Source organism: Bos indicus x Bos taurus, chromosome 5, assembly GCF_003369695.1.
Source record: "Bos indicus x Bos taurus breed Angus x Brahman F1 hybrid chromosome 5, Bos_hybrid_MaternalHap_v2.0, whole genome shotgun sequence".
NCBI lineage: Eukaryota > Metazoa > Chordata > Mammalia > Artiodactyla > Bovidae > Bos > Bos indicus x Bos taurus.
This window is the reverse complement of record NC_040080.1, coordinates 10,842,844-10,868,419: the sequence shown is the minus strand read 5'-3', so window position 1 is coordinate 10,868,419 and position 25,576 is coordinate 10,842,844. Positions and strand designations below refer to the sequence as shown.

Here is a 25,576-nt window from a genome sequence, read left to right as displayed (position 1 = left end):
CTGACGGGAGCGAGCACAAAGCCCTTCCCAGCGGCCAGCTGGGCACCACGAGGCACCGTCCAGTGCGGACTCCATCCTGCAGGGGCTGGGAGGCGGCACAGAAGGCCCTGGGGCACAGGCTGTGGGTGGAGCCAGACCACCCCCAGTCCCCGTGAGTGCAGCCCAAGCCCCATTCCTGAGAAGCTGTGACTCTGCTGTTCCTCTGACTCTCACGTGGGTGCTGAAATTCAGCTTCACTAAACTCCATCTGTGACTGCTTTCCTTTCGTTGCTATAGTGAAGAGCCTCTGGTGGTCACAGAGTCAGCAGGTGACCTCACAGCCTATCCATGCAGGCTGAGAAAAAAGCAAGGCCAAATTTAGCCAAGCCCTGCAGGGACTTAACGTGCTATGCCAGCCAGCTCCCAGGCCCAGACAAGCAGGCCCTTCTCACTGTTCTGTTGCTCCAAACCTCTGCCGTCTGGGAACACAGCCCAGTGCGCCGTGCGGTCCTCGCCCTGCAGGATGCATCGCCCAGTCAGCAGAAACAACCTGAACTCACGCTTACTCTGATGACCCCAGCATTTTCTGGAAGCCCTGCCAACAATCATGGCTGATTGTCCCCAAATCCTGTCAGATCAACCAGCTTCCACGTGTTCTAGCTTATTTGTTCCTGACAACAGCCTTGTGAGGTAAGGGGAGCAGGGAACCTTTTGTCCACGTTTTCTAACTTCATTAGATGGAAAAGCTGAACCTCAGAGAGACCATCGGCCAGAGACGGTAGGGTGACAGGCCGCAGGGCTGGAGCCCAAGTCAGTGTCTTCTCTGCACGTGTTCCCTAGCCCGGCTCTGTTCTTTGATGACCGTGTTCCAGGGTGCAGGGCGGTCCACTGCGGGTCATGAAAGACCTCTGGACCTCTGTTCCAGAAGGTGTCCTCAACATCTGACAGTGTCTGCAGCGCCTGCTCGCACACGGGGTGGTGGGCTGACAGCCTGCCCGGGTGGAGACCCTGCGTCACTGCCTTGGTTCTCACACGCCCTCCGCCTGGTCTCCCACAGGGAACGACCTTGTGGAAGCTGATTTCACGCATGCACCCTGTGCTCACTTCTGACTCTAGGCTACAACGGTGGTTGTCAACCAGATGACCTTCTCTTTTGGGGTCATCTGGCAACATCACAACCTGGGAAGGGGTCCTGACATCCATGGATTCTACAAACAGCCGACAACACGCAGCACACAAGTATCTACCCAAACATCAACAGCACCGAGCCCGGAGCGCTGCCTGGAAGTCACAAGGGACTGTCTCCAACCTCGTGCTCGAGGGGCCAGCCGCCGACCAGACGCTGGACCACAGCCCGACAGGCAAGGTCGTTAGGACGGAGCGGTGAGCTCAGACATTCCCCTCTGCTGCTCAGGTGAGGCATCCTGACCCCAGAGGGCAGTGCGTGGAGCCCTCCCACCCCTGGGAAGGGCCACACCAGGCGCACAAGCCCACGCGCTGGGCACAGCACCCCACCCTTCCCAGTCCTCCGGTATGGCCCGGCTCACAGGAACTGTCCATCCCTACCGTCTACACAAGGGCTGCCCACAGACCCGCCTGGCCCTCCAGCATGGGGCCTGGGGAACAGAAGCCCACAGGTACATCAGGAGGTCCGCTCCCTAGCCCAGGGAGAAAACCAGACTTGGAGACACGATGTGGAAAAACAATGCTTCATTTACTGTGTGCCCAGCTCTCTTCATTTTTCCATTTCCCAAAACATCCTCTGCGGGCTTGCAAGGCCCGTCGCAGCACGCCTGCCTGCAGCTGGGCCCAATATGCTCGGGCCTCTGAGTGCTCGTGTGCCAACCTGAGCTGACCCGACACGGCAAAGCCCAGATGGCAATGATGCACGCTCCCTGCTCAGCCGGGTTTCAGGGTCATTTGATGTGAGTGGAGTCCGGAGGGGCCCAAACTCAAGACAGGTAAGGAGGTCAGTGTTTCCTGTCCTGATGATTCTGCTCCAACTGTCAGTACAGAATCAGGCAGACCCCGTCTCTCCCTCTCCTTCAGCCAACCCCACCCAGGGCCAGGCCGGGCCACTGCTGAGAACTGTAAAGCGGTATATCAGCTCCACCACCCTTGAGAAGAAACCGGGGCTCAGGGAGCAGCATTGATCATCCCCCTGAACACAAGCCCGTCTCTTTGGGACTGACAGGCAGGAGAGTCTCCACGGAGGGCCACGGGGAGAGGCTGTCCGGGTCTATTCTCACTGACACGACTTCAGGCTTGGTTTCATTAGAATTCATCAAAGAGAGCTGATACGGAGAAAACAGGAGCTGGCTCAACGCCACTGCTCTCCTGCCTAGTCTCTTCTGGCCACCCCCTGCACACGCCCGGGATGAATACCCTTGGCTCTCGAATCCACTCTCTTTGCAAAGGCACATCCCCAGCCAGGGGGTGGGGGTCACTGCTAAAAAGCTAAACATGTATTTCCTGGGAATATCCAAACACACGCTCACGGATGACAGAGGGCGCTCAGGAATGTCTTTTAACGAGTCATCTCTGCGGAGCCGACACGCAGCTCTTCCTTCTCCCCAGCAGACGAGCTGAGGCTGGAGGCCAGGCAGTGCCGAGGTGGCACTGTGTCCTGGGTGCAGACTCCACCGGCTCTGCCCGGGTCGGTTACGTGGCCTCGATCCAGTCTGCAAAATGCTGCCTTCCTCACAGCAACAGGGGAGTGCTGCGTCTGGACAGCGCCTGGCACACGGAAGTGCTGCGTGCCTGCTGCATCAACATTACAAGTCCTCCTGAACTGTGCTCTGAGTTTCTGTGACACCAACTCCAACAGCAGGTTGACCGGTACAGTCACTGGGGAAGCCTGACGCGCCAAGCTTCACTCTGTTTTTATCTGACGGGGACTCCAGGGCAGACGTGGGCCATCCTGGCTGTAAACATCACAGCCCTTGGCATGGTGTCTGCAGCCGCAGGGAGCACAGCCATCAGCTCGCGGCAGCCACCGAGCCCTGCGGCTCCAGGGCTCCAGCCTACGCTGGGGCCGGCTGCCCACACCTGCACCCGCTCCCCCTGGGGCTGGGCCTCCAGCAGTACTGAGGCCCCCAAGAAAGCTCTGCCTCACTGAAGACAGGCAGGGAGCTGGTGCAGAGTGACCCATGGGAGACCGAACCAAGGGTAAAACCTTCTCTTTTAAAGGAAGAATCTACTGACCCAGAGAAGTCTGTTGATGGCAAATGCTGGGAGGGAAATTTCACAACGGGTCTCTCCTACCTGGAGATTCTTCTAGATCCTGACTCGGTTCTAGAAAACAGGGACACAAGAGTAAACAGGCTGCTGTAGCCGTGCTGGGACCACCTCAGCTGTACTGCTCCCCTTCGGGGTCTCAGGCTCTTTGCCCTCAGGTCCCCCTACTCACACTTACAGGAGAAGCCACCTAATCCCAGGAGGGTCGCCCTCTCGGGAACTCACCTCCAAGGATGTGCGGGTTCACCACCGTGGAAGAACACGAGAGCTGAATGACACACGCTTATCTGGGCCTCTGCATGGAAACAGCCCCGATGCTGTCACGTGTCTGAGGCCCAGGTCCTCCCGGCGCTCCAGGCCTCGCCTGGCAGCCTGGGTCTACAGGGCCCCTGGTGGGGCCAAGTTTTCTCAGGGAGTTGGCTGTGATGGAGGCTCAGGCACACCGGGACCCCAGGTGCAGGAACTCAAGAGAAGCAGGTCCCTGAGCGGAGGGCCTGAGCTCTTCTGGAGACCGGGGCCCCTTAACACAAAACAACTACCAAAGAGCCAGAGTTCCAGGCGAGGACAGTGTGAAACAGCAGTGGCACGGTGGAAATAACCCTGACACCTTACACAAGCATAGAAGAGCAACGCAAGGCACACACCAGGGACAGGCTCGTGCAGTCAATGTACAGTCCACAGTGAGCTGGCGAGGACAGAGAGAGAGGTGGACACGCGAGAGATAACAGAGATCCTGCTCATCACCTGCACAGCCCAGCAGCCCCGGAAGGCATCCCCAAACTGCCCTCTGCACCAACAACAGGTGTCTGTGAGTGATGGGGGCACTCTGACCTCACCTGTGGACATCATCAAGGGCGAGATCAAGTTTGTTCGGCTTGCGTTAGGGGGTGGGTGGGTGGGAGAGGGGGAGACTTGCCCTCTCAGTCACTGTCTTTTTTGGAGCAAAGCCTTGCCCGCACCCTTACCCCAGAGGACCTGTGGAGCAGGAGGCACGGCCGAGTGCCACGCCTTCGGGGTTGGAGCAGAGCCTTGCCCCCAGGGGACCTGTGGAGCAGGAGGCACGACCCAGTGCCACGCCTTCATCCCTGCAGGTCCTTGGGATGGTCTCCAGGCCCGCACTCACTGGGTGCAGGGCTGGACCTTGAGGTGCAAGGTGAGCCCTGGTTCGGGAGTCTCGGGGAAGTTGCAGAGCTCTACGAAAGGGCCTAGGGTCTAGGCACGAGTTTTCCCAAAGCCCTGTGCAAGTCACTACACCCCAGAAAGGCTGTGTGCGGGCTTGTCTCCAGTGTGTCCCTCAAGGGCAGGATGAAACCCAGGGTCTGTCCCGTGTCCCCCCGTCTGCACACAAGAGCCCTCCCGGAGAATGGACCGGTCAGGGGAGGCTGGGTTTCAAGAAGTTTCGGGAAGAAACTGAGACCCAAAGGGAATTCTCCAGGGTCTTCACCCACTCTTTCTCTCCCAGTATTTTGCAGAGGCCAGGACAGACCCTACTGACTGATTTCTGAGAAAGAGCAAGAAGAATTCTGGACCCAGCAAGGTGCTGCAGCCGTGCGGGCACCCAAGGGTGGAGGGGAGAGGCCCTTCGTACCAGACCCCGTCTCCTAGAGCACAGCTGTGCAGACGGGGTGCTCAGTGCCCCTCGCCCCACTGCGGTGCCCTCTCGGGGCCCGATTCAGCACCCACACTGGCTGAGCCCGGCTCCACGGGCTGCACCGCCAAGGTCACAGCAAATGTGACAGGGTCTTGGAGGCTCAGCCCTCCAGGCTCCAGCGGTCAGGCAGAACCGGTCCCCCGGCTCAGGGTCCACGTCACAGAAAGAAACAGAGTCGGGAGGACAGACCTGGACCACCCCTGTCGCCTGAGAGCCTCCAGCAGAGGAGAGGTGCCTACGTGCTCCTGGGCCTGGCACCGGCTCGTCAGGAGGACAGCGGCCTGGGGCCCCAGCAGACGCTGGCTCGGGGGGAGTTTCTGTTCCTCACCTGCCTGCCCCCCAGGGCCTTCATGCAGGCTGACTGGATGGGGGGCACAGGTGGCATCTTCCTCCACGAAGCAAGCAAACGTCTTCCACCACGCTCCCCCACCCCCAGAACAGGGGCCTTTCCATTGACAGGGACCTTTTACTTCAGGTATAAACGCCCTTTTAATACACCTACACTCTCCCCCGACCTGGCCCCGGAGCGAGCATCCTGAGGCACAGCGTTGTCAAGCCTACTCCTGAGACCTGCCTGAGTGGGCCCTTCCCACCCTCCAATCAGGAGAAAGAGGAGGAAAAGAAATACTCAGAAACCTGAAGATTGTTTGGAATTTATTCTCTTAAATAAGAACGGTAACATTTGTTAAAAAAAAAAATTAGAAGCACAACACCTTAGTTTCACAGAAAACAAAGTTTCACGGAAAAAACAAAGTTACACAATTAAATAAAAACAGCTCACAAAGAAACACACCAAAACTCACAACAGCACAGATTAAAGGCAAGCATGAAGCTTCACAGAAGGCAGGCCGGAGGTAGAAATGCGGGCATCCCTGACACAGCTCTGGCCTCCGTACCATGCCTGGAGACCCACTGCTGCTTAACGGCTCAGGAAAAGTGGGGTGTGGAACCCCTTAACTCACTGGTCAGGCCTTCAAGGCCACGCTGAGGCCACTGTCAGGAGAGACTACAGGATTCCACTGTCTACAGACACACTAAACACCAAGAGACAGCAGGAAGCTGCAGTAACAGGCCCAGGGAGTCAGACATGCCTTGGAAGCGAAGCGGTCCTCAGGGCCCCTGAAAGAGAGCCCTGTGCCCCTGGTCTCTGGTGCTGGAAGTATGCTCTGCTTGCTTTCTGAGACACTCACCCTGCAGTCTCCACCTCCACCAGGAGCCTGGCTTCTCTGCTCCCTCCAAACCCCGACCGGAACACTAAGATAGGCTAGGTCCCCAGGTAAACCAGAACTAAGGAAAGAGAAGCTTTAGAAACAGCTCCACTAGGATTGTGATTATTACTCAGGGCACAATATGTAAACGTGTACTTATACACACGAAGCTAGAGCAGTATAAGCACATGTGTGTATATATGTAAACGTGCATACATCACATTTGCTACGACTCTCGGGACTGGGCAGGGAAGCTGGATGCAGAAGTCTCTGCCTCACTAACAGGTTTTCCAGAAATGGAAGCAGACTTGGGAAGCAGTGGGAGATCTGGTAATAACCCCCTCCTGATGGCAGGAACCCAGGATGGGTCAGAGGCGTCCTGCCGTGCAACCGTCCCGGCTGGTGCAGTAACACCTGGTCTCCCAGTGCTCACTCGGCAGGCCCACCACAGAACCCAAGTGCCACGCAGGCCTGTCTAGGGATGGGGGCAGGCAGCGCCCAGCCAGACAGCCTTGTGTGTTAAGATCATCTTTCCGTAACATGACAGACAACGAAGCCTTCCTCCCGTCCCATGTCTGTCGCAGGGACTGGAAGGACAGCGTTTCTGATCCCCATGACCCCCACCTGTACACTTCAGTTCTGGTTCCCCACCATACGAGGTGTAAAGGGGAGTCCTCTGGATGAACAAAGGGCCTCAAAACCCGCAACTGAGGGTCTTGTATTCAAGGGGAAAACGTACCATCTGGGGTTTTCTTTCTTTCTCTACCTGTTCTCCAAATGTTTCCTATGGGCAGGTGCTCTGAGGTCAGGGTAAGGAAACCTGTGCCAGGCCCACGAACCTGCAGCAGCCAGTGTAAAAAGCTTGAGACAAACTAGTTACAGACTGAGAACAGAAAAGAGGGTTTCTACATCAAAAGCACATCACATATGAAGATGCTAAAGCAGGTAGCAGCCGCAGGCCAGGCTGCCAGAGACAGAGGACGTTGGACTAGGTTCTAACTCACGGGCTGTGTTTGTATTTTTGGCAACAGCAGTAATTGTGGTGGAAGAGGCGAACACAAGGGAAAAGAGGGAAACGCCCCAGACTAAAGGGGGCAGATGCACAACAGCCGACCAGTCACGGCTCCCCTGGCCCCACCTCCCGGGGAATGGGGACCCGGGTGTAAGCCATGCTCCACGCACTACTCACTCCTGCTCAGAGTGCAGCCCAGGGCACGTGCCAGGACCTGGCCTGACAACTGCCGTCCACAGCACACATTCTGAAGCCCTCCAACACCTGAATTTTTCTGAATCTTTTCAAATCAAGGTTCCAGTTAACCAAAACTTTAGTTTGGGATTTTTTCTATTAAAGGAGCAGAAGAAATCAATGTCATGCCATGTGTAACGGAGACCCATGTACTGCTCCTCTCCTGTGGAGGGGAAGTGCTGGTGTCTTGGGGCGTGTCCACACTCAGAGCTGTCTTTCTGAAAGCCCAGGTCTCCAAAGACAGCTACCCACTGGACCCCAGTGCTCTGGGCACTGGCTCACTGCTGCCCACAGGGTACCACCAACCAAGGCTCACATCCTGAACCTGCGTGCTGGGAGAGGTGCGTCTCCCTCAAAATCAAGAGGGCCCACAAGCCTTTGATTTAGTCACACGCCCAGCTCTCATCTTCTATCCCTGCTTCAAAGAAGGTTCCTCTTCTCTACGGAACCCTTTTCTCTCCACAGCTCCTAAAATCCTAAAGCCCACCACGCTTCCAAAGCAGACAGTCGGACAGCAAACTGAACCAGATCAAGTGCGTGACCAGGAACGGCCTGACCTCTGCTGGCTTCACTCCTCTGCAGATGTTCGCAAGAGGCTGAGCGCCCTGGCTATGTGCTGAGCCCCAGGTGGTGCTCACCTGCTCAAAGGCACATGTCCCCGTCTCTGCCAGCCCCTCCCCGACTCGGGCCCTCAGCACCTCATGAGAAAGATGGATTATAAGGGGTTTAAGGGGTAGCAAGTCCTTCGTGGCTTAAACATGGCTATAAAATGTTGGTCCAACCTGCAGGGCACCTGCAGACTTGCCCGGATCAGAGAACAGCCACACGCAGCAGCAGAGCTGAGCTCGCCTACGTCCCACGCCCGGGGCTCAGGCAGTTCCGAAGCGCGGTCAGAGGAGCAGCACTCCCAGCCTCCCGTCTGAGGACCAAGAGAACCACCCTGTTCCCCCTCCCTTTGGGAATCCTACGCCCAGCTCCTCTCCATCTAGCCAATAACCTGTCCTTTCCACAGGGGGATTTCTGTGGACGGGAGGACACCTGTGACAGGTGAGAGCAGGGCCCTGATGACTTCCTCTCCTGCCGGCTGCAATGAGCTGGCCTGTGACCAGGCGGGGCTGCACAGGTCCCCAGGACCACCCGCATCTGTGGGACTGTGGACACACCACACAGGCTGCTTTGGCAGAGAGTAGGGAGAAGTGGCTTTAAGGAAAAAAACACTATTTTTCACAACAAAGCTGGTTCCGTGAGCCCTTCTCTTCCTGCATTCCAAGATCAGAATAAAAGTGTTTTCAGAAGTGGGGGTGGTGGCACTCGCCTCCTGATGCAGGAAGATGTTAAAGTGGAACCAGCCAGGGCCTGTCCTTCAGCGGTCACAGATGTGGGGAGAGCAGCAGCAGCTGCCCCAGACACCAGGGCAGCGAAGGGGACAGAAGAGATCCAGTGCAGGTAGGCCTGTGTGCAAACCCTGGGACCTTCTCACAGTTCCACGCTGGGCCTGAGGAGCCCACCACGAGGGACTACGGGAAGGCCCTGCCGCCCTGGCTCGTCACGTGGGTCAGTGCTAAAAGTAGCCAGTTCTGAACTCCTCTTCTCTGGACAGGCCTGGGCTTGGCCCCCAGGTGTCTGATGGATGTGGGCAGGTCCCAGGGCCCGGCAATAAAACTCTGAGACTTGGAACAGACGGCACGAAGTGTGGGCGATGCCGCTGACCTGATGGTGCCCTACTGACTCACAGTGGGCCAGTGAAACTCCCCTCGGATCTGCACCAGCACCTCCGACAGCCCATAGAGGAAGGGGACTCCGAATGCAAGCAGCTGGCACATGAAAAAGGAGTCCGGAGGGTTCTGGGCCGCCTGATGCCCAATCGATGAAATGCTGCACTGGAGGTGCTGGCTCATCCCCTTGGCCTTGTCGCAGAGGCCGAGCGAGTGACGCGCCACCCAGCCAAACAAGGAAGTGAGGCTACCTGGGCTTCTCTCGGCAGGGCTGGCACTGGTGCTGGGCCGTCCACTGGCGTCTGCGGCGGGGCTGTCCTGCAGGGGTCCCCGGGCCTCCTAGGAGAGGAAGATGACTGAGTGAGGCACCACGTCTCAAGAGACGGTGACACCTGGCTGTGGTCGGCTGGCTGTTGTCACCAGGCAACCCAGAGACGTGCCAGGATACATATCATGGGGATCGCAGGAGTCACGGTCCAGAGGTGCCTGGCCCTTCCCGTGGGCTCTCTGCCATCCCAGAGGCCCTCTAGGAAGCAATGGTCAGCTGCCGACACACACAGGGACACCCCATCTGAGAGGATACCAAGCTCACTTGAAAAGACAAGCAGGGAGCTGACTACGCTCAGTTTTTTAAAATAAAGTTCTTAGATGAGTGGTCCCTAGAATAAACAAAGTTAAAGGAGTTGGCTGCAGAACATTTATTTCAAGCCAAGTCCTTTTCCAGCGTCCTCCTCTCAGGAAAGGTGCAACTTTCAAGGCAAAAGGCTTTTTTATACAGAACAAACAGAAGGGAGGGGTGGACACGCTCTTCCCAATGTAGCTCAGGTGCTGGCAAGAACACTTCCATAGTGAAACCCAACATTCGATGAGTCCTGACATGCTGCCCCTCCCCAAATCAGACCAAGACCACTTCTCAGACCCTCCCACTCATAGGAAGGGCTGCTCAGTGGTCACTCAGGGCCTGTTGGCCATGCCTGAGCTGCCACCACACTGGACGGTCACCTGGTGCCCCCACCCCTGCAGCCCAGCCCTGTTACCTTTCCAGACAGAGGCACCCCTGCCGGTCTCTTCCTCTGTGCAGGGCCAGACAGCCGGTAACAGTAGTGTGGCTTGCAGTAGAATTTACCTGCAGGCATCAGGGAGCAGGGGAAGAGGTAGTGAGCAAGTCTCTGAAATGCCGGACTTGACCGCTGGTCTTGGCACATGCGTCCCCATCGCCCCAGCCCGACCTTGCCCAAGCCAGGGTTCTCGTCCAGGGAGGCCAGGCCCTCCTCTTCCCTGTGCCCGGATGTGTGGAGGCCACGGAGCCATCACCCAATCAGGGCCCAGAGCAGAGACTGCAGCCTGTACAGCGGGGCCAGCAAACAAAGTGGCTGTGTGTGCAGAACAAAGATGTGGTCACATGAAGGGCTGGAGGAGCATTTCTGGGGGAACCGAGAGTGAACACAAGTGCTGGAGGCATGAAGGCTGCCACGGGCGGGGCAGCACCGAACATTAGCTCTGCCGCGGCCCTCTGGCAGCCATGTGCGACCTGGCGCTGGTCAGATTGCAGCTCAGATCCTTAGTGGGTCAGATCAGCAATAAAGACAACGCAAAACAAACCAAAAAACCCTACAATCGACTGTGACTAGAACAAAACAGAATTAAGCCTAATAAAGAGCATCAGCGTGCACACGGCATCCTCAGGGTCCAGTAGTGTTTCCCAGTGCTCAGCTGTGCCCACCTGGGCTGCCTGGGTCCTGGTGTAACCTTGTGTCCCGCTGCATAACGTGTGTGTCCTGCTGCATAACACGTGTCCTGCTGCGTAACACGTGTGTCCTGTTGCATAACGTGTCCTACTGCGTAACACGTGTCCTGCTTCATAACATGTGTCCTGCTGCGTAACGCGTGTGTCCTGCTGCATAACGCGTGTGTCCTGCTGCATAACGTGTGTCCTACTGCATAATGAGTGTCCTGCTGCATAACATGTGTGTCCTGCTGCATAACACGTGTCCTGCTGTGTAACACGTGTATCCTATTGCATAACGTGTCCTACTGCATAACACGTGTGTCCTGTTGCATAACGTGTGTCCTACTGCATAACGAGTGTCCTGCTGCATAACATGTGTGTCCTGCTGCATAACACGTGTCCTGCTGTGTAACACGTGTATCCTATTGCATAACGTGTCCTGCTGCATAACACGTGTGTCCTGTTGCATAATGTGTCCTACTGTGTAACACGTGCATCCTGCTTCATAACACGTGTCCTACTGCATAACACGTGTGTCCTGCTGCGTAATGCGTGTGTCCTGCTGCATAACGCATGTCCTGCTGCGTAACGCGTGTGTCCTGCTGCGTAACGCGTGTGTCCTGCTGCATAACGCGTGTCCTGCTGCATAACGCGTGTCCTGCTGCGTAACGCGTGTGTCCTGCTGCGTAACGCGTGTGTCCTGCTGCGTAACGCGTGTGTCCTGCTGCATAATGTGTGTGTCCTGCTGTGTGTGGGATCACAAGCTTGACTGATGCCAACCCTGGCTTTTCCCATGACACTCGTAGTGGAATTCAGTCACAGAGGGGCATTTTTTCCTCAACCCTTTCTTTACTCCCACTTATAGTCAAGGTTTTGAAAATTAAAGGACAGACCCTGTTAGAGAAACTGTTGAAACTGGAGTAATCCCACTCATCTTTCTCATTTGGAGAGAGCAGCTCCTTTAACAAATTAACTTTCCTATTCTTGAAGTTAAAAATAAGAGGACCTAACAAGAATATGATAGGAAAGATCAATGAAACTGATTGTTCTAAAGATAAAACTGACATCAGACTAATTCAGAAAAACAAAGAGAAGACTCAAATACATAAAATCAGAAATAAAAGGAGACATTACAAGTGATACCACAGAAATACAAAGGATCCTAAGACGCTCCTAAAAACAACTATTTGTCAATCTAGATAACCTAGAATAAATGAATAAATTCCTAGAAACATAATTTATCAAATCTTAGTCATAAAGAAACAGAAAACCTGAACTGACCAGTACTGAGTAAGGAGATTGAATCAGGGATTAAAATTCTCGCAAAACAGAAAAGCCCCAGACTGGATGGTTTCACTGGTGAATTCTATCAAACATTTAAAGAACTAACAACAAGCCTTCTCAAATGCATCCAGACGACTTACTCCCAACTCATTCATGAGACCACCATCAACCTCATACCAAAAGCCAGATAAGGAGACTGGGAGAAAACTATGGACCAATATCCCTGATGAACACTGGTGCAAAAATTATCCACAAAATATTAGCAAACCAAATTGAACAGCACTTTGAAAGGATCAGACACCATTATCAAGTGGGATTTATTCCAGGAAGGCAAGGAAGCCTCACCCACCGCTCTCCAGAGTCCACCCAGGACAGGTGAGGTGCTTCCTGACACCCTGAGCGTCACGGCTCCCTCCTCCTCTGCACTGTCCAAAGTCAGAGTCTGCACTATGCCCTGGAGCCCACAGCCGTTCTCACACTGAATGCTGCCAGGGCACCCCACGCAGGACCCAGCCTGCTTACACTCCATCCACCCCACAAGAGAATGTGTCTCCAGGTGTGGCACAGAATCTAGGGGCAAAAATACTTGTGGATCAATTCTCTGGACCTGGAGAGATCCTTCCAGGCAAACCTCACAGACAGAAACACGGGGCAGGCTTCATTCACCAAGCCCATCAGGGAGATCAAAGGTGTTCTCTGAAGACCCGGTGTGTGCGGTACGGAGAGCTGCACCCCTGCCCTCGCTTTCCATTCGTGTAACCAGAGGACCAGGGGCCACAACAGGGGCCAGCTTTCCCCAGCTCCTCTCACTCACTATTCAAAGAGCCTGGATGAGGGACTATCTCCTCACTGCAGGGCGGCCCCCTCCTGTGTGAGGGCCACCCCACAAGGATTCACTCCCCCTCCTGTTCACCTGTGTCTTTTCATCACTGTTGGATCAGTAAGACGGCCTCTCACAAAGTCCCTCTGGGGTCCTGTAGGAACGGGTGTAGAAATCATCAATGTCTTGGGTGACTGTTTGCAGTTAACCCCAAGGTTTTTCAGGTGGCAGACATGCCTCTCCATTAGGCTTTGTTACCAGTTCGCATAATCCTCCACCTTCTGCCTCGTCAAGGTCATCCCACTATGAAATCAACAAACACCGCAAAAGGCCAGGGCTTGACCAGCACAGTAAACCAGATGAAGGCCTGTGCCACGTGTTCTCAGTTCCACAGAGATGCGGATGCAAGAGAGAACGGGTGACCATGCGCACAACTCGGGCACCTTCGGGAACCAAAGTCCGAGAACAGCAGCCAAGGACGCAGTTTCAATGTGCTGCCACTGACCTCAGGCAAGAAACGTGGCTTTTTGAGACTGTGATTCTTCTTCTCTAAAGCAAAGATAAAAAGACTTATTCTCCTTGGGCCCTTTTCATCTTAAGATCCTGCCGTGAGGTAGGAGAGCACGTTATCTGTGAAGCCAGGGCAGGCGTTTAGGTAAACACATGCCCTTCTCTTCTCCATGGTCACCAAGTCATCTGTGACACTGCCTGGTGACTCTGTGGACGGGGTGGGAATGCTCACGAGAGGCAGAAAGAAAAGCATCTGTGTGAGTGAGCAGTGGGGGCCGTGTCCGGGTGCACCTCCGGCGCAGGGAGCTCACCGTCCTCGAGGGCGTAGGCATAGGCCGACAGGCGCAGGGTGGTGGCGCAGTGCTCGCACTTGAAGCAGCTCCGGTGGAAGAACTTGCCCTCGGCGCTCAGCCGCTCCATCACGTAGACCCGCTTCTGGCAGAAATAGCAGGTGTCGCTGCCTCCCAAGTTCTGCGGGAACTCCTTCTTTATGGAGCCCTGGGGGACAGAGGCACAGGTCAGGGAGAGGTCTCCTAGCACTCCCCGGGTGCAAGACCCTCACTAAGCAGCTCAGCCTGGGGACCAGAGCCTCGTGCCCACCCAGCACTCGGCACGGAGTCTGTTCTCTGCCATTTATTAGCGATCAAACCAAGTTCTTTCAACAGACTCTGATCTGAAGGTGCTCCTGTGGTTCTCCATGGACACAGGCTCCTGGACCCTAGAGCACTCACTAGGAGATTCTGTGTATGCCGTTCACACAACATTCTAAACAACAATTTCAGTCCTGGAAGGTCAGTTGCAAAATACAGACACCTCAGAAAAAAAAAAAAACCACACCACATGGCACATAGTGGCTGCGTATGTCACTAGAGCTACTTAGAGCGAAGCAGGCGTGCTCTCCAGAGCTGCCTTATCCAGACAGACAGTGCCCTTAGCGTATCTTACCAGTTCCTTCTTGTCTAGAAGGGTTTTGGGTTGTTCTTTCCTTTGAAGCTGATTGGCTATCTGCTCAGCCAATGAGCTCACTCCGCCCGTGTACATCTTTATATACTTCTATTGGTTGGAGATTGTAAAATGACCAGAAAGAAGGAAAATGAGAAGGAAATAAATAAATAAATTAAGAAGACGGCGGGGGGGGGGGGGATGTTTGAAAGGTATAAAATGAACACAAGGTGCAGCAACAAACATGCCAACACAGTGCCCACGAGCAGGGGACAAGGTGTCAGTGTCCACACGCTGGCACCAGCACAGGCGGGGGCAGTGGCTGCAGGGACAGCGAAATTCAGGAGGGAGAACCTGGCCTCTCTCACGTCTCTGGATGAAGTGAAGGCGACGCGCAGGCGGGAGGACGGTGGATGTGAGCAGACAGCAGTGGGAAGGGCCTACGGCCCAGTGGCTCAAATTGCATACGAAGAACTCGAGGGGACCCCCCCGCCCCCGCCCAACCTCGTAGACAGCAGGCACCAGACAGCGGGCACATCCCTGGCCTGGGAGAGGGCTTGGGGTGCTGCTTCCTCATTTCCTGACAGAAAGACAGCAAGGCCAACTCTCCGCCTGGGTAACGTGTGTCCCCGGGGATGACGTCCCTCCTCACTGGTGACTGCTGCACTCAGAGCCTCTGTGCTGGGCATCAGAGGCCCTGGCTTTACCAGGAAGGACCTTCCTCTGCCCGTTGTCCCATGGAGAGTTCTGTGCTCCCCTGGGCCCTGAGGCCAAAGCTGTCCAGGCCGGCCAGGCCACTGCTGAAGCCGCTGCAGGAGTCTGCAGGGCTGCTGTGGAAGCCAGATGTGCTTCCATCCAGGAGGGGTCCTTCATTAAGTTGAAACAAGATAAAAGAAAAAAATCCAACCACCTCAATCCTTTTTCCAACAAAGCTGAAGAAGTCACAGGAGAAAACTATGCATTTCAATGGCAAGCCTTCTTGTGGAAACCCTGCTTTGAGCTCATCTGCAGGGAGTGAGGCCCAAGCCTCGCCTGCAGCCTGTGTGTGACACTCTCAGCAGCCATGTGTCCGCAGGCCTGAGGAGCCCTCTCTCTCATTCTGCACCCACAACATGCAGGAGGGCTGGGGATGCCAGCAACCCCGGCAGGCGGCCATATGGGAGGGAACCACCAGCCTGAGCACCAGCACATCCCGGCTGGGGTGAGGACCAGAGGAACGCTCCGGGGAAACGCTCCATGGACTACGAGGACAGCAGTGGCGCATCAAGCAGTTCCCAAGGTTCAGCTGGAGCTGAGGGCTCAATTATATTTTCAATTTAAAATAGGGAGATTTCCAAAGATTAGTGCCATTTGCTCATTAACTCACAGCTCATACCCATCGGTGGTCGAGAAACACAAGTGCTTCTTGGACCGAAGCCCTCTTAAGATAGAGACGTGAGGGAAGCGCAAGCCTGGAACAGACAGAACTCAGGTGCAGCCAAGCTAACCCCAGGGGCAGAAAACAGCACATCCCCTGCAGCAGACGAGTGAGCGCACAGGCCAGACACCACGCTGAAGGCTGTGACACGGAGCAAGTTCGGGGTCATCCCGGCTCAGCCGGGACCCTGTGCTCCCATCAGAAACCAGCACCCTCAGCAAGCGCAGCCCAGGGCTGCCTGGCACAAAAGCACCTGCCACCTTCAGTTCTCTGTTTTTGAGCATGAACAGCAGACGGTTTTCCTCTCCCGACTCTCAAGAAACTGTTGCAATGTAGCTATCTCTGGACTGACGCTGTGGCCACCACACACGCACTCCATTCTGCACAGTCTGCCAGCAGCTCAGGAACAGGGACAGACAGAACAGGCCGAAGGCCCTGCCACCTGTCTGCAAACCCTGCACGTCTGGGTCAGCTCCATCACAGGACCCAGCAGGGCTCATTCCTCACATGATTACAGTTCAAGAGGCACCTGGAATACTGGGTAGCCACCACTCCCTTTAGGAGATTTAATTACACTACAGTTCTTATTTTATAACGCATTAATAGGAAGGCACGTGGAGTTAAAAACGCTCTATCACTAACTGGTGTGGTTGGAACATGGCGAATGTGGGCCAAAGTGGACAGAACTTGCTGCAGTGAAGCGAGCAGCCGCCTGAACTCAGCTGGACGCCTACCACCTTCACATGCATGACGAACACACACAGCTGGGTCCCTAAGGAGACAGGAAGGACGTTTGTGTGGGAGAAGAGAGTGGAGGCTGGAGAGGAAGCAGCTTTGCCCGACTGGGCCGAGCTACCTGTCGGAGGGAGTCGGAAGAGGGGGAAGCGGGGCGGCTGGCAGAGCGGAGGCTTAGAGAAAGCTCCCACTGATCGACCAAAAATCGACGAGAAGGCTCAGGCTCTGGCTATAAGATACAAGATGGAGAAAAAACCAAAGGAAATGTGAAATGAAAAGTCACACACTGTCCTGAACACAAGCAACTTGGCAGTTTCAGACCCATCTGGATTACAAATGCAGTAAAAAAAAAAAAAAAAAAAAAACACTCAGTTCCAGAAGCAGCAATGGCTCATTCCAGGCGGTGTCCAGCCCACACGTCCTGTGCAACCTGCCGAGCCCTTCATGGCCTGAGCTGGAATCTCTCTTGGGCAGAGGGGATTCCACCAGCACATCACTCTGCAAGCCTGATGTGGAGGGGACCACAGGGACAGCAGATCTGCACTGAAGCTCGCTCTTTGTACATAAAAGCCGGGAAAGTGGCTCCTCCTTCTTCTGGTGGGGCTGAGAGAAGCCAAGCTGACCCTGGAGCCAGCCCCCAACCCTCTGCAGTCCCCATGCAGCACGTGGAGCTAGTGGACCCAGCAGCCAGATCCTCCGGGCCCCAGCGAGAAGGGGCTGAGAACTCAGCAAGCAGTAACTGCTTCGTTTCCTGCAGGTTTGGGCTGAGATACCTGCGGGGTGCAGGGAAGAGGCACCCCTAGGCTCTGAGCTCCCCTACTTCAGCTCACACTAACTGCAAAGCTTCAGGTGTGATGGGGTGATGGAGAGTGTCATCAGCCTCTGCTTTAGAGGCTCAGATAGAAAAGACCAAACTCCCTGGACAGTAGAGAAGCAGGCGAATGCACAGCTGGATGGGGGTGGTGGAGGAACAGTCTGGCAGGGACATAAGCAGTGACCCTCAAGAGCATCTGGACGGGAACCCTGCACTGAGGAACCTGGAAACTGGCCCCGGGATGATAAAAGGAGCTTCCTGCCAACCTGACCGTTTTCCCCTGCGCCCCGCAGCCCCAAGCTTCTAGCTGCTGCTCTGTCCAGTCTCTCCTCTCATTCACCACTCTTCCCTCTGTTCCTGCTAAGGCTCTGCTTCAATCAAAATCATCGTGATCCCCCCTCAAATATGCATTCCCCAAAGCAGAGGGTTTGGCCCTGTTCAGTGAAAAGGCTGAGACTTCTTCTTGAGAGGAACCAGACTGGGAAGAAGGATGAAAGAGGCTGGGCACATGCAGAGAGGCCATGGTCACACGGGTGACGTGGAAAGGCCACCCAGCCCCGCCTCCTGCCCCAGGGACCTGCTTCCGTTGCCCTGGTGACAGTACGAGACACAGAGCTACTGCTACTTTCCTGATGGGCCCGGGGGAGCCTAACTACTGCTCAGTCACGAGCACACTTCTCAGAGAGCAAAGGCAGAGGGAAGCCAAAAAAAGAGGAGAAGGCCCACATGAAATGAACAGCGAGAGCTGGTTCTCGCTCTGGCTGCAGAGAGGCATCCACTCAGGGATCAATTAAAGGGTAACGACAACCAAGACCGTTCCATAAAGTCAGCAGGCTTTTTACACGGGCATCTCTGCTACTCCTCAGATTATTCGATGGCCAGGTGTGACTGGCGGTCTGCCCCCTAGTTTCTCAGACAGAGGATCGACAGCTCCGCATCACAGACTCCGCTGTCACCTTCCTTCCCTGCCCTGTCCTCTTCATCCTTGAAAATCCCCACGCTGGTAAGAGCTCTGGCTTCCTCAGGATTTCTACCTCGAGATCCCAGGCTCGCGGAAGAGCCAAGCAAATTCCTCCTGCTTCTGGAACCTGACCCTTGCCCTGGAGTCAAAGGCACGTATTTATGGGTGGGAAAGGGGGCTGAGGGCAGGAGGAAGAGGCCTTTCATAGAAGCACACATCTGAGGGTTCTTTTCTGGAGTGGACAGATGCTCTCCAGGAATGCTATTCCCATGGGTCATCACTGCTAGCAAAGAGTTCTGGCTCTTGGCTGGGTGACCAGAGTGCAAAAAGCAAGGGCCAGGGGCCACGCCCACCTCCCCCCTGCCCCCCGCCCTAGCGTGCCGCGTCTGTGTGGCTGCCAGCGTCCCATGCCATGGGCATGCTTTTACCCTTTCGTGCTGGGGGCTCTGCTTGCCACGGCTGTCGGCATCAAAATCCCTGTGTGTCTGTTGGCAACAAAGCAGAAACTTAAGCTCCATCCAAACTCTCTATCTGGACCTACTGAGTGACAGTGCGACAGAGTCAGAGTTCATTTCAACACACATCCTGCGGCCTGCTGCCCCCAGCAACCACAACCCCATCCACTTCAAACCCCCATCACCCAAGGACAACTCCCAGCACAGCTGTCCTCCTACAAGCCAGACACATGGATAAAGGGCTACGGTTAGTACAAAGGTGGAGCAGACACGTTTCTTCCACAGAGCAGCACACGGCCAGGCGTTCAATGGGAGGTTAACAGGAGAGGCAGGTTAGAGGGGCGAAGCTTTCCACAACAAGACATTAGGAAGGAAAGGTGGGGAGGTGGAAATCGGCTGGAGTAAATGACCATGACAACAGTCCACAGGAAACTCCAGGGTGGGGCATGGTCCCTGAACAGGATCACAGGACAGGGCGAGGAGAACAAAGAGCTGTGCACGGAAGGACAGGCCCGGTACACAGGCCCCTGCTGTCCTGAGGAGCACTCATGGGGCTGTGGAGGCCTCTGGTCACTCTGGATAACCCAGGATTCACTGTATGGCCCTGTGCCTGTGCAAAACTGACCCAAAGCTTCCAAGTTTCTCTGGAGCCCATGAGCAAGTGGGTCCCTGAGGGCTGGATGAGGCCAGGACTCAGGCTCCAGAGTCACACACTCGGGCTCAGCTCTTAGATCACTGTTCACTGCGTGACCTGGCCTCCTGACCCTCCGCCTTTGTCTCCTCAGCTATAAGAGGTTGACGCTAACGGGACCTGCCTTATAGGTTTATTGTGAGAAGAGACTGAGATGACACAGGAAAGCGCTCAGAACTCTGCCTGGCTCACAGGAAACACCTGTGGTTGTTCTCTGACACGGACAGGGCCCAGGGCAGTCACAGCCCCACAAGGGCTCAGGGTCCAGACCCAGGGACATCGGCTGGGCCTGCTCATCAGACACAGCAGAGGGTCACCTCCTGAACAGGCTACCATAGCTAAGGAAATGTCTTTCCATAGATCCTGCCTTTCTTTAAAATCACTGTTTTATTTTACAGGGACATGCAACACAAGTCAAAAACACTGTTCTGTAACGCACTTTCAGTGGGCGTGCTGGCCACAAACACATGTGTGGCCCACTTGCCATGAAGCAGTTCTCCAGTGTCTGCCTGGAGAGCGAGAGGGGTGGATGGAAGGGCAGCCATTTGTTGGCAAAAGCCAGGTAAACAGGAGGCAGGCTCGCAAAATCCAAAGGAACCAAACTCATAAAGTGAAGCCTTAGAAAAAGCTTCCAAAGTCCACCTGAACTGAGTCTCCCTGGGCAGCAAGACCAACATGGCTGACTCCAGCAGGGCTGCATGAAAGTGTGCGCAGGCTGTCAGACCTTGTGTCTGGGTCAGTGTAGTTTAAAGTTTAGTTTACAGCTGCACAGTCATCTTCTTATGATACAGGACTAGATTAAACCACCCAGGGTTTGACCGTACAATTGCTACCCTGAGGTGCACCAGTACCAGTCACCACGGAAACAGGGGGACTCTGACTTGGTCTCCACCCTAGCCACCCACACAGGCAGGCAGGCACACAGGAGGCAGAGCATGCAGAGGGGGTCACCTGCTGGCCGCCATGTGCCCGACAGGGAGGCGGAGTAGGGGGAGGAGAGAGGGTGATCACTTTTTTGGGGCAGGTCCGAGAACGCTCCTTGTCCCGTCGCTTTTACACCAACAGACACAAACAGAGAGAACACAGGTGAAAAGACGGCCACATTGAGGCTGGTTCTGGAAGGACGAGAGGCTCCTGCCAAAGGCATCCTGAGACCCCTCCCCGACCCGGTGCCTCCGTCAGCACAAACCCGTGTCTTCAGGGAGCGCCCGCCCCGCCTGCCGTCAGCCTCTGGTTGGAGGCGCACTGTCTGCAGATCCGAGTCTCGTGCAGCCGCTGTGGGCTCAGGACCTACAGTGCAGCACTTTCTAAATCCCACAGACCTGGACCACATTCTTCTTTGTTGGTTTATCAAGAAAGTTGGGGGCAGAAGAGAGGGGCCCAGGACATACCCTCACTCACACTCGAAAGGTTCTGGGAGATGACCAAGGAAACACAGGAAAGAGCAGGAGACAGGAGACAAAAAGAGCACCTCTGCCAACTGACACTGCAGTGTCCGCAGACCACTTCCCCAGATGCCCCTTTCCACGGCATCCACTTCCTGGGGGGCTGTCTCTAGCGTAGGACCCTTTGGTGCTTAACAAACCACCAGCTTCCTAGGTCAGAGGGGCCTCAGCTTCCTCTCGCCCAGACCGACGTGTGGGGTGCTGCTTGCAAAGCCTGGGAGCGGGGAGGCAGGGACACCACTCCTGTCTGCACCCCCAACCCCCCAAAGGAGTCCTCCCGTGTCCCCATTTGTGTGGCGCCTGGCAGTGTTCTCTCCCTCAGGGACTAGGTGTAAGGCTCGTGACATCCCCCAGTCAGTGCTGGGGATGTGTCATCCGGGACGCGATGCATCCATGAGGGCGTGAACTGGGGTCCCGGCCCCCACAGCGGGGAGGCTGACAATTCTGCTTCACACAACACACAGCACAGGTCTGACGCTGCAGAGACCCGGCTGCGCCTTCTAACCCGCATCTCCGCTGCCCCTTCCCAGACCAGACTTCACTGTAAGGGTTCTGTTCTGCCTTGAGAAGCTGGCAGTACGTACTCAACTCCACTGACCGCGACCGCAGACCACCCGGATGTGTGCAGGCAGCACCCGCACGGGCTGAGGCTCCAGGCGCCCCTGCAGCCTGGCGGAGTCCCTGCCCTGGACCGCTCCAGGATGTGCCACTCAAGGCCATCTCTTCACCCAGAGACTCCTGTCTCAGGCCACCTCTGTGACGAGTGTAAGAACCTGGCAAAGTAGCTCATCTTCCCTTTCAGAGATCCTCCATTAAAGACTGATCTTTAAATCAAAGGGTCTACTCAAGGCGAAGGGTAAGTCAGTAAAACAGAAATCAATTGCTAACGAGTTTTTCTCAGAAGACCACCCTTCCCCAGGCACATGAAGAGGCAGCTTGGCTTTGTGGTGAGTCTGGACTCTGCTCAGAAGCTTCCATTTCAGCCTCACAGGCCTGCCTTTTGTGCATATTCTTAAAAGAAAGGTTAACAAAGAAACAATCTGCCCTAAAAGTCATTAAACTAAACCTAACTCACCACCCCCCAGCACTTCCCAGCACAGGAGGGCACCATGGCCACACAGCGACCACCGCTCAGAACCCCAGTCCTCAGTGATTCCGAACCACGAGTCAGCACACCCAGGCCGCACTCCTGACGCAGGAGGGACGGAGCAGAGGCCTCCCGTGGCCGGCGGGCTTCCTGTGACTGCCAGGCGCCACCTCCTCTCTCTCTGCCCCACTCTACCATGTAGAAGTCGCTCTACAGGAGATTCTGCAGAGATTTCAGTGAAAATTTCTAAAAAGGATATTCTAAATGTAGCAAAAACACCAATAAAGCCTACAGATCCATGTCCATGGTTTGAAACAAGGAAAACAAACCACAGTTTGAAACTATTACCTGGATAACATTTTCCTGTTTAACAGGAAAGGCCCACTGCCCCGAGCCCCAAACTCAGGATGGTCCTCCAGGGGTCATGCAGACATGAGTCAGCTAAAGGTCAACTTGGGTTTAAAGGTTATAAGAGCAAAACCCCAAAGACTCTGGAACCTCACCACGCAGTCCCAGCTGGTTTCAACACTAAACAAACAGCTCAGCCTGCTCACTGGATTCCCAAAACCGAAGGGGTTATAGAGGTCATGTGATACTCTTAGTGAAAGTGAAAGCTGCTCAGTTGTGTCTGACTCTTTGTGACCCCATGGACTATACAGTCCATGGAATTCTCCAGGCCAGAATACTGGAGTGGGTAGCCTTTCCCTTCTCCAGGGGATCTCCCCAACCCAGGGATCGAACCCAGTTCTCTCAAATTGCAGGCGGATTCTTTACTAGCTGAGCCAAAAGGGAAGCCAAATAATACTGGAGTGGGTCACGTATCCCTTCTCCAGCAGATCTTCCCGACCCAGGGATCAAACCAGGGTCTCCTGCATTGCAGGCAGATTCTTTACCAACTGAGCTATTAGGGACGCCTGATACTGTCCGTACTCTCTGTTAGATCTTCCTGGAGTCTACTCAAATGCGCACAGATCCCTACCCGGGGCTCCAGTGAGGCCTCCACCCAGCTGGCTCAGAGGAGGAGCGGGTGGGAAGGCCTGGGCCCGGGCAGTTCCTTTACCTGTTTCCACTGGGGGGTGGGAGCAGAGCGACCCTGCTCGGGCAGGCAGCTGGACGGCTGGCTGACCCCACGCTCCTGTGTCGGCTGTGACACACAGGCCAGTGTGGGGAGGGACACCACATGGAGACAAAAAAAAACAAAAAAAACACACATTAAGGTAGAAGACACAAAGATAACCCTCACAGCAGACAGACACACATCTAAGAACTGAAGAAGGGCTCAGAGAATTAATTCTACAAAGTTACAGTTACAAAGAAAAATATGTAGGTTACACTTGTGAAAAAAAAACAAACCCTCAACTAGGTCAAAAACAAATGCAAAGGAGTAGACAGACAGAGCTGTAATTCTGAGTATCCTTTTCCCAAGCTCACTGCTCTGAGCCTAAACCACTAACTGCCACTTGGAAAATGAGGCGTGCATCTCAAGGACAAACTTCCTCTGGCAGACAGCATCCCATGTTCCCGAGGTGGGACGGGGCCTGGGCTGCAGGCTCCTCGGCACGGACGCCTGAGGTGTGAGGATCTGAGCGAGCACCAGGCGTGAGAAGACGTTCAGGTGGTGGGCCCGGCCTGGTCCACAGGAACAGGGGCTGATGACGTGGAGGAGGTGAAGAGGAGACGCGCGCTTAAGCACCAGGGGTCTGGGAAGAAGCTTTCGGTGTGGACCGCACTATGCCAGCACCTCCTCTCATGAGAAGCCAGAGTGACTTCTGGACGAGCAAGAGGAGAGACGAGACGGGACAGACATCGCCGGCCAGCCCTCAGCAGGACTCGGGGGAGTGAGGTCAGTCCACAGAGTGTCTTGACAACACGCCCACTCTTGACCTCGCCAAGGACAGTCTAATAAGGCAGCTCTGTCAGCAGAGTGTTCACCTCCATGCTTATCATCAGCGATGAGAAACAAGTCAACACTCAGCACCAGAAGAAGGGTTAAGAAAGGTGTAGAGTGCACACTTTGGAAGAGACTCGTAAGGAGTTCAGAACATGGAAATATTGCCCAAAGTTACGGGAAGAAAGCAGAACAGAAAAGTGTACAACAATGACCTCAACTATGGAAACGAAGACGCACTGAGGAAAGACCCGAAAGAGACACGGCAAAACATCAGTAACACTATAGGGGCCTTAATTACCAACGTTATTCTTTTCAGCATTTTCCTCAATAAGCAGAAGCAGAGGTTTCTGTGACTGAGGTTGATCAGGGCAAGCGCTGGTTTATTACTCATATATGTATGCGTGTGCACACACACCTACGTGCAGAGACTGAGATCCCACCACACTGCAAAGGGCCCGGGTGGGCGTCTGTCACAGACACCTGAGACCTGCCTGGTGACGCAGTAACCCTTGTCCCTCCCCACACAGACGCCGCCTCGAGTCCAGAGCCCTCGGGGGGTCTGGGACATTCCCCATCTCACCAGCCCCCTCCTCTGAGGTCAGACCAGGTCCTGGCGGGTGAGTGGGGCCTACCTGTCTCCTCACACCCACAGACTGTGGAGGCGCGTTCTCCTCAAACTTGGCCAGCAGCTGGGTTGCCATGTACTTCACTTTGTTCTGGTTGCCGAGGGCCACGTCCATCCTCCGGTCGGTCAGCGTGCTCACCAGGGTGGGCCTTGCTCCTCTGTGGCCCCGGGGCGTGTCCTCCTGAGGAACATGGGCCCCGAGAGCCGCCTGTGTCAGAGCAGCCCCCCTGCCCCCCGGGCCTGGCGCGATGGCTGGTCTCAAGGTTAGAGCGCTCCTTGCGGTTCTCATCTCAAGATGGACTCAGGGCGGGGGCAGCAATGAAGAGGCGCTCCGGCTTTTGCTGGTGTGGCCACATCCCGGGAAGGCCCCTTGCCCTTCACCATGTGTGTGACCCCACAGAGAAAGGAAGGCTACATGCACACGAGTGTGCTCCGGGAATACTCTCCAGAGAACAGAGGCACAAGGCCACAGGAAACATCCATGCCCACCCTCCTCACGTGGATGAACTGGAAAGATCCAGCAATACCAACTCGGACATTGGGGGATTAAGCCAGGAAGAGGCATACTACAGTTGCTCCAGCAAATCCCAGGCATTTCTCTCACCTCCTCTGACTGGCTGGTCTTTCTCCTCTTCCCAGCACCATCCAAGTCTTTTTCCTTCTTGTCCTGCACCAAGAACAGAGGGAAACCACGTTCCTTCACTCTGCACCTCACCTCTAGCTCTGCAGCTGGAGGAAATCCCATCCGCTTACCTTGGGGGAGCGCTTCCGAGAAATAGTCTGCCCGAGTTTGCTCAGGAAGGAGATGGGGGACTTGGTGCTGGCTATTAGGACAGCCCTCTCCTCCGCATTCAGGTCTGAGGCGTCTGAGGGCAGAAATCAGCAGTGTTCAAGGACAGCCCCGAGGGCACCTCCCCGCAGGAGGGCCAGGGCGCTCTGAACCTAGCAAGAACGCCCGAGAAAACGCACACAGAGGCCTGCACGCGAGACCTTCTCTTCTCCATGCACACAAACAGGACCAATACTTGCTCTGATCAATTTCAGTCACAAAACCCTCCGCTTCTGCTTTTCAAAAACTGCAATCTGCCTGTGCGTGTGGGTCACAGCAGAGTGCCAAAGCCTCACTTTGAGGAT

General features: G+C 55.2%; 1 protein-coding gene across 13 annotated transcripts in view; it reads right to left on the bottom strand.

The window, feature by feature from the left end:
- MICAL3 (microtubule associated monooxygenase, calponin and LIM domain containing 3) overlaps nt 1-25,576 on the bottom strand; it is a 143,591-nt gene that overhangs the window by 34,881 nt on the left and 83,134 nt on the right. For 9 of the 13 annotated variants that reach the window (XM_027540865.1, XM_027540863.1, XM_027540867.1 and 6 more), the window contains exons 14-24: nt 25,196-25,308; nt 25,047-25,109; nt 24,450-24,623; nt 22,987-23,070; nt 20,346-20,444; nt 18,677-18,733; nt 16,595-16,702; nt 14,325-14,432; nt 13,691-13,877; nt 10,074-10,162; nt 9,288-9,375 (exon numbers count right to left, since the gene is read on the bottom strand). In XM_027540865.1, the coding sequence (XP_027396666.1) occupies nt 9,288-9,375; nt 10,074-10,162; nt 13,691-13,877; nt 14,325-14,432; nt 16,595-16,702; nt 18,677-18,733; nt 20,346-20,444; nt 22,987-23,070; nt 24,450-24,623; nt 25,047-25,109; nt 25,196-25,308 (1,170 nt within the window). The remainder of the gene's footprint in view (nt 1-9,287; nt 9,376-10,073; nt 10,163-13,690; nt 13,878-14,324; nt 14,433-16,594; nt 16,703-18,676; nt 18,734-20,345; nt 20,445-22,986; nt 23,071-24,449; nt 24,624-25,046; nt 25,110-25,195; nt 25,309-25,576) is intronic. The other 4 variants (XM_027540874.1, XM_027540875.1, XM_027540868.1 and 1 more) reach the window with 3 other exon arrangements.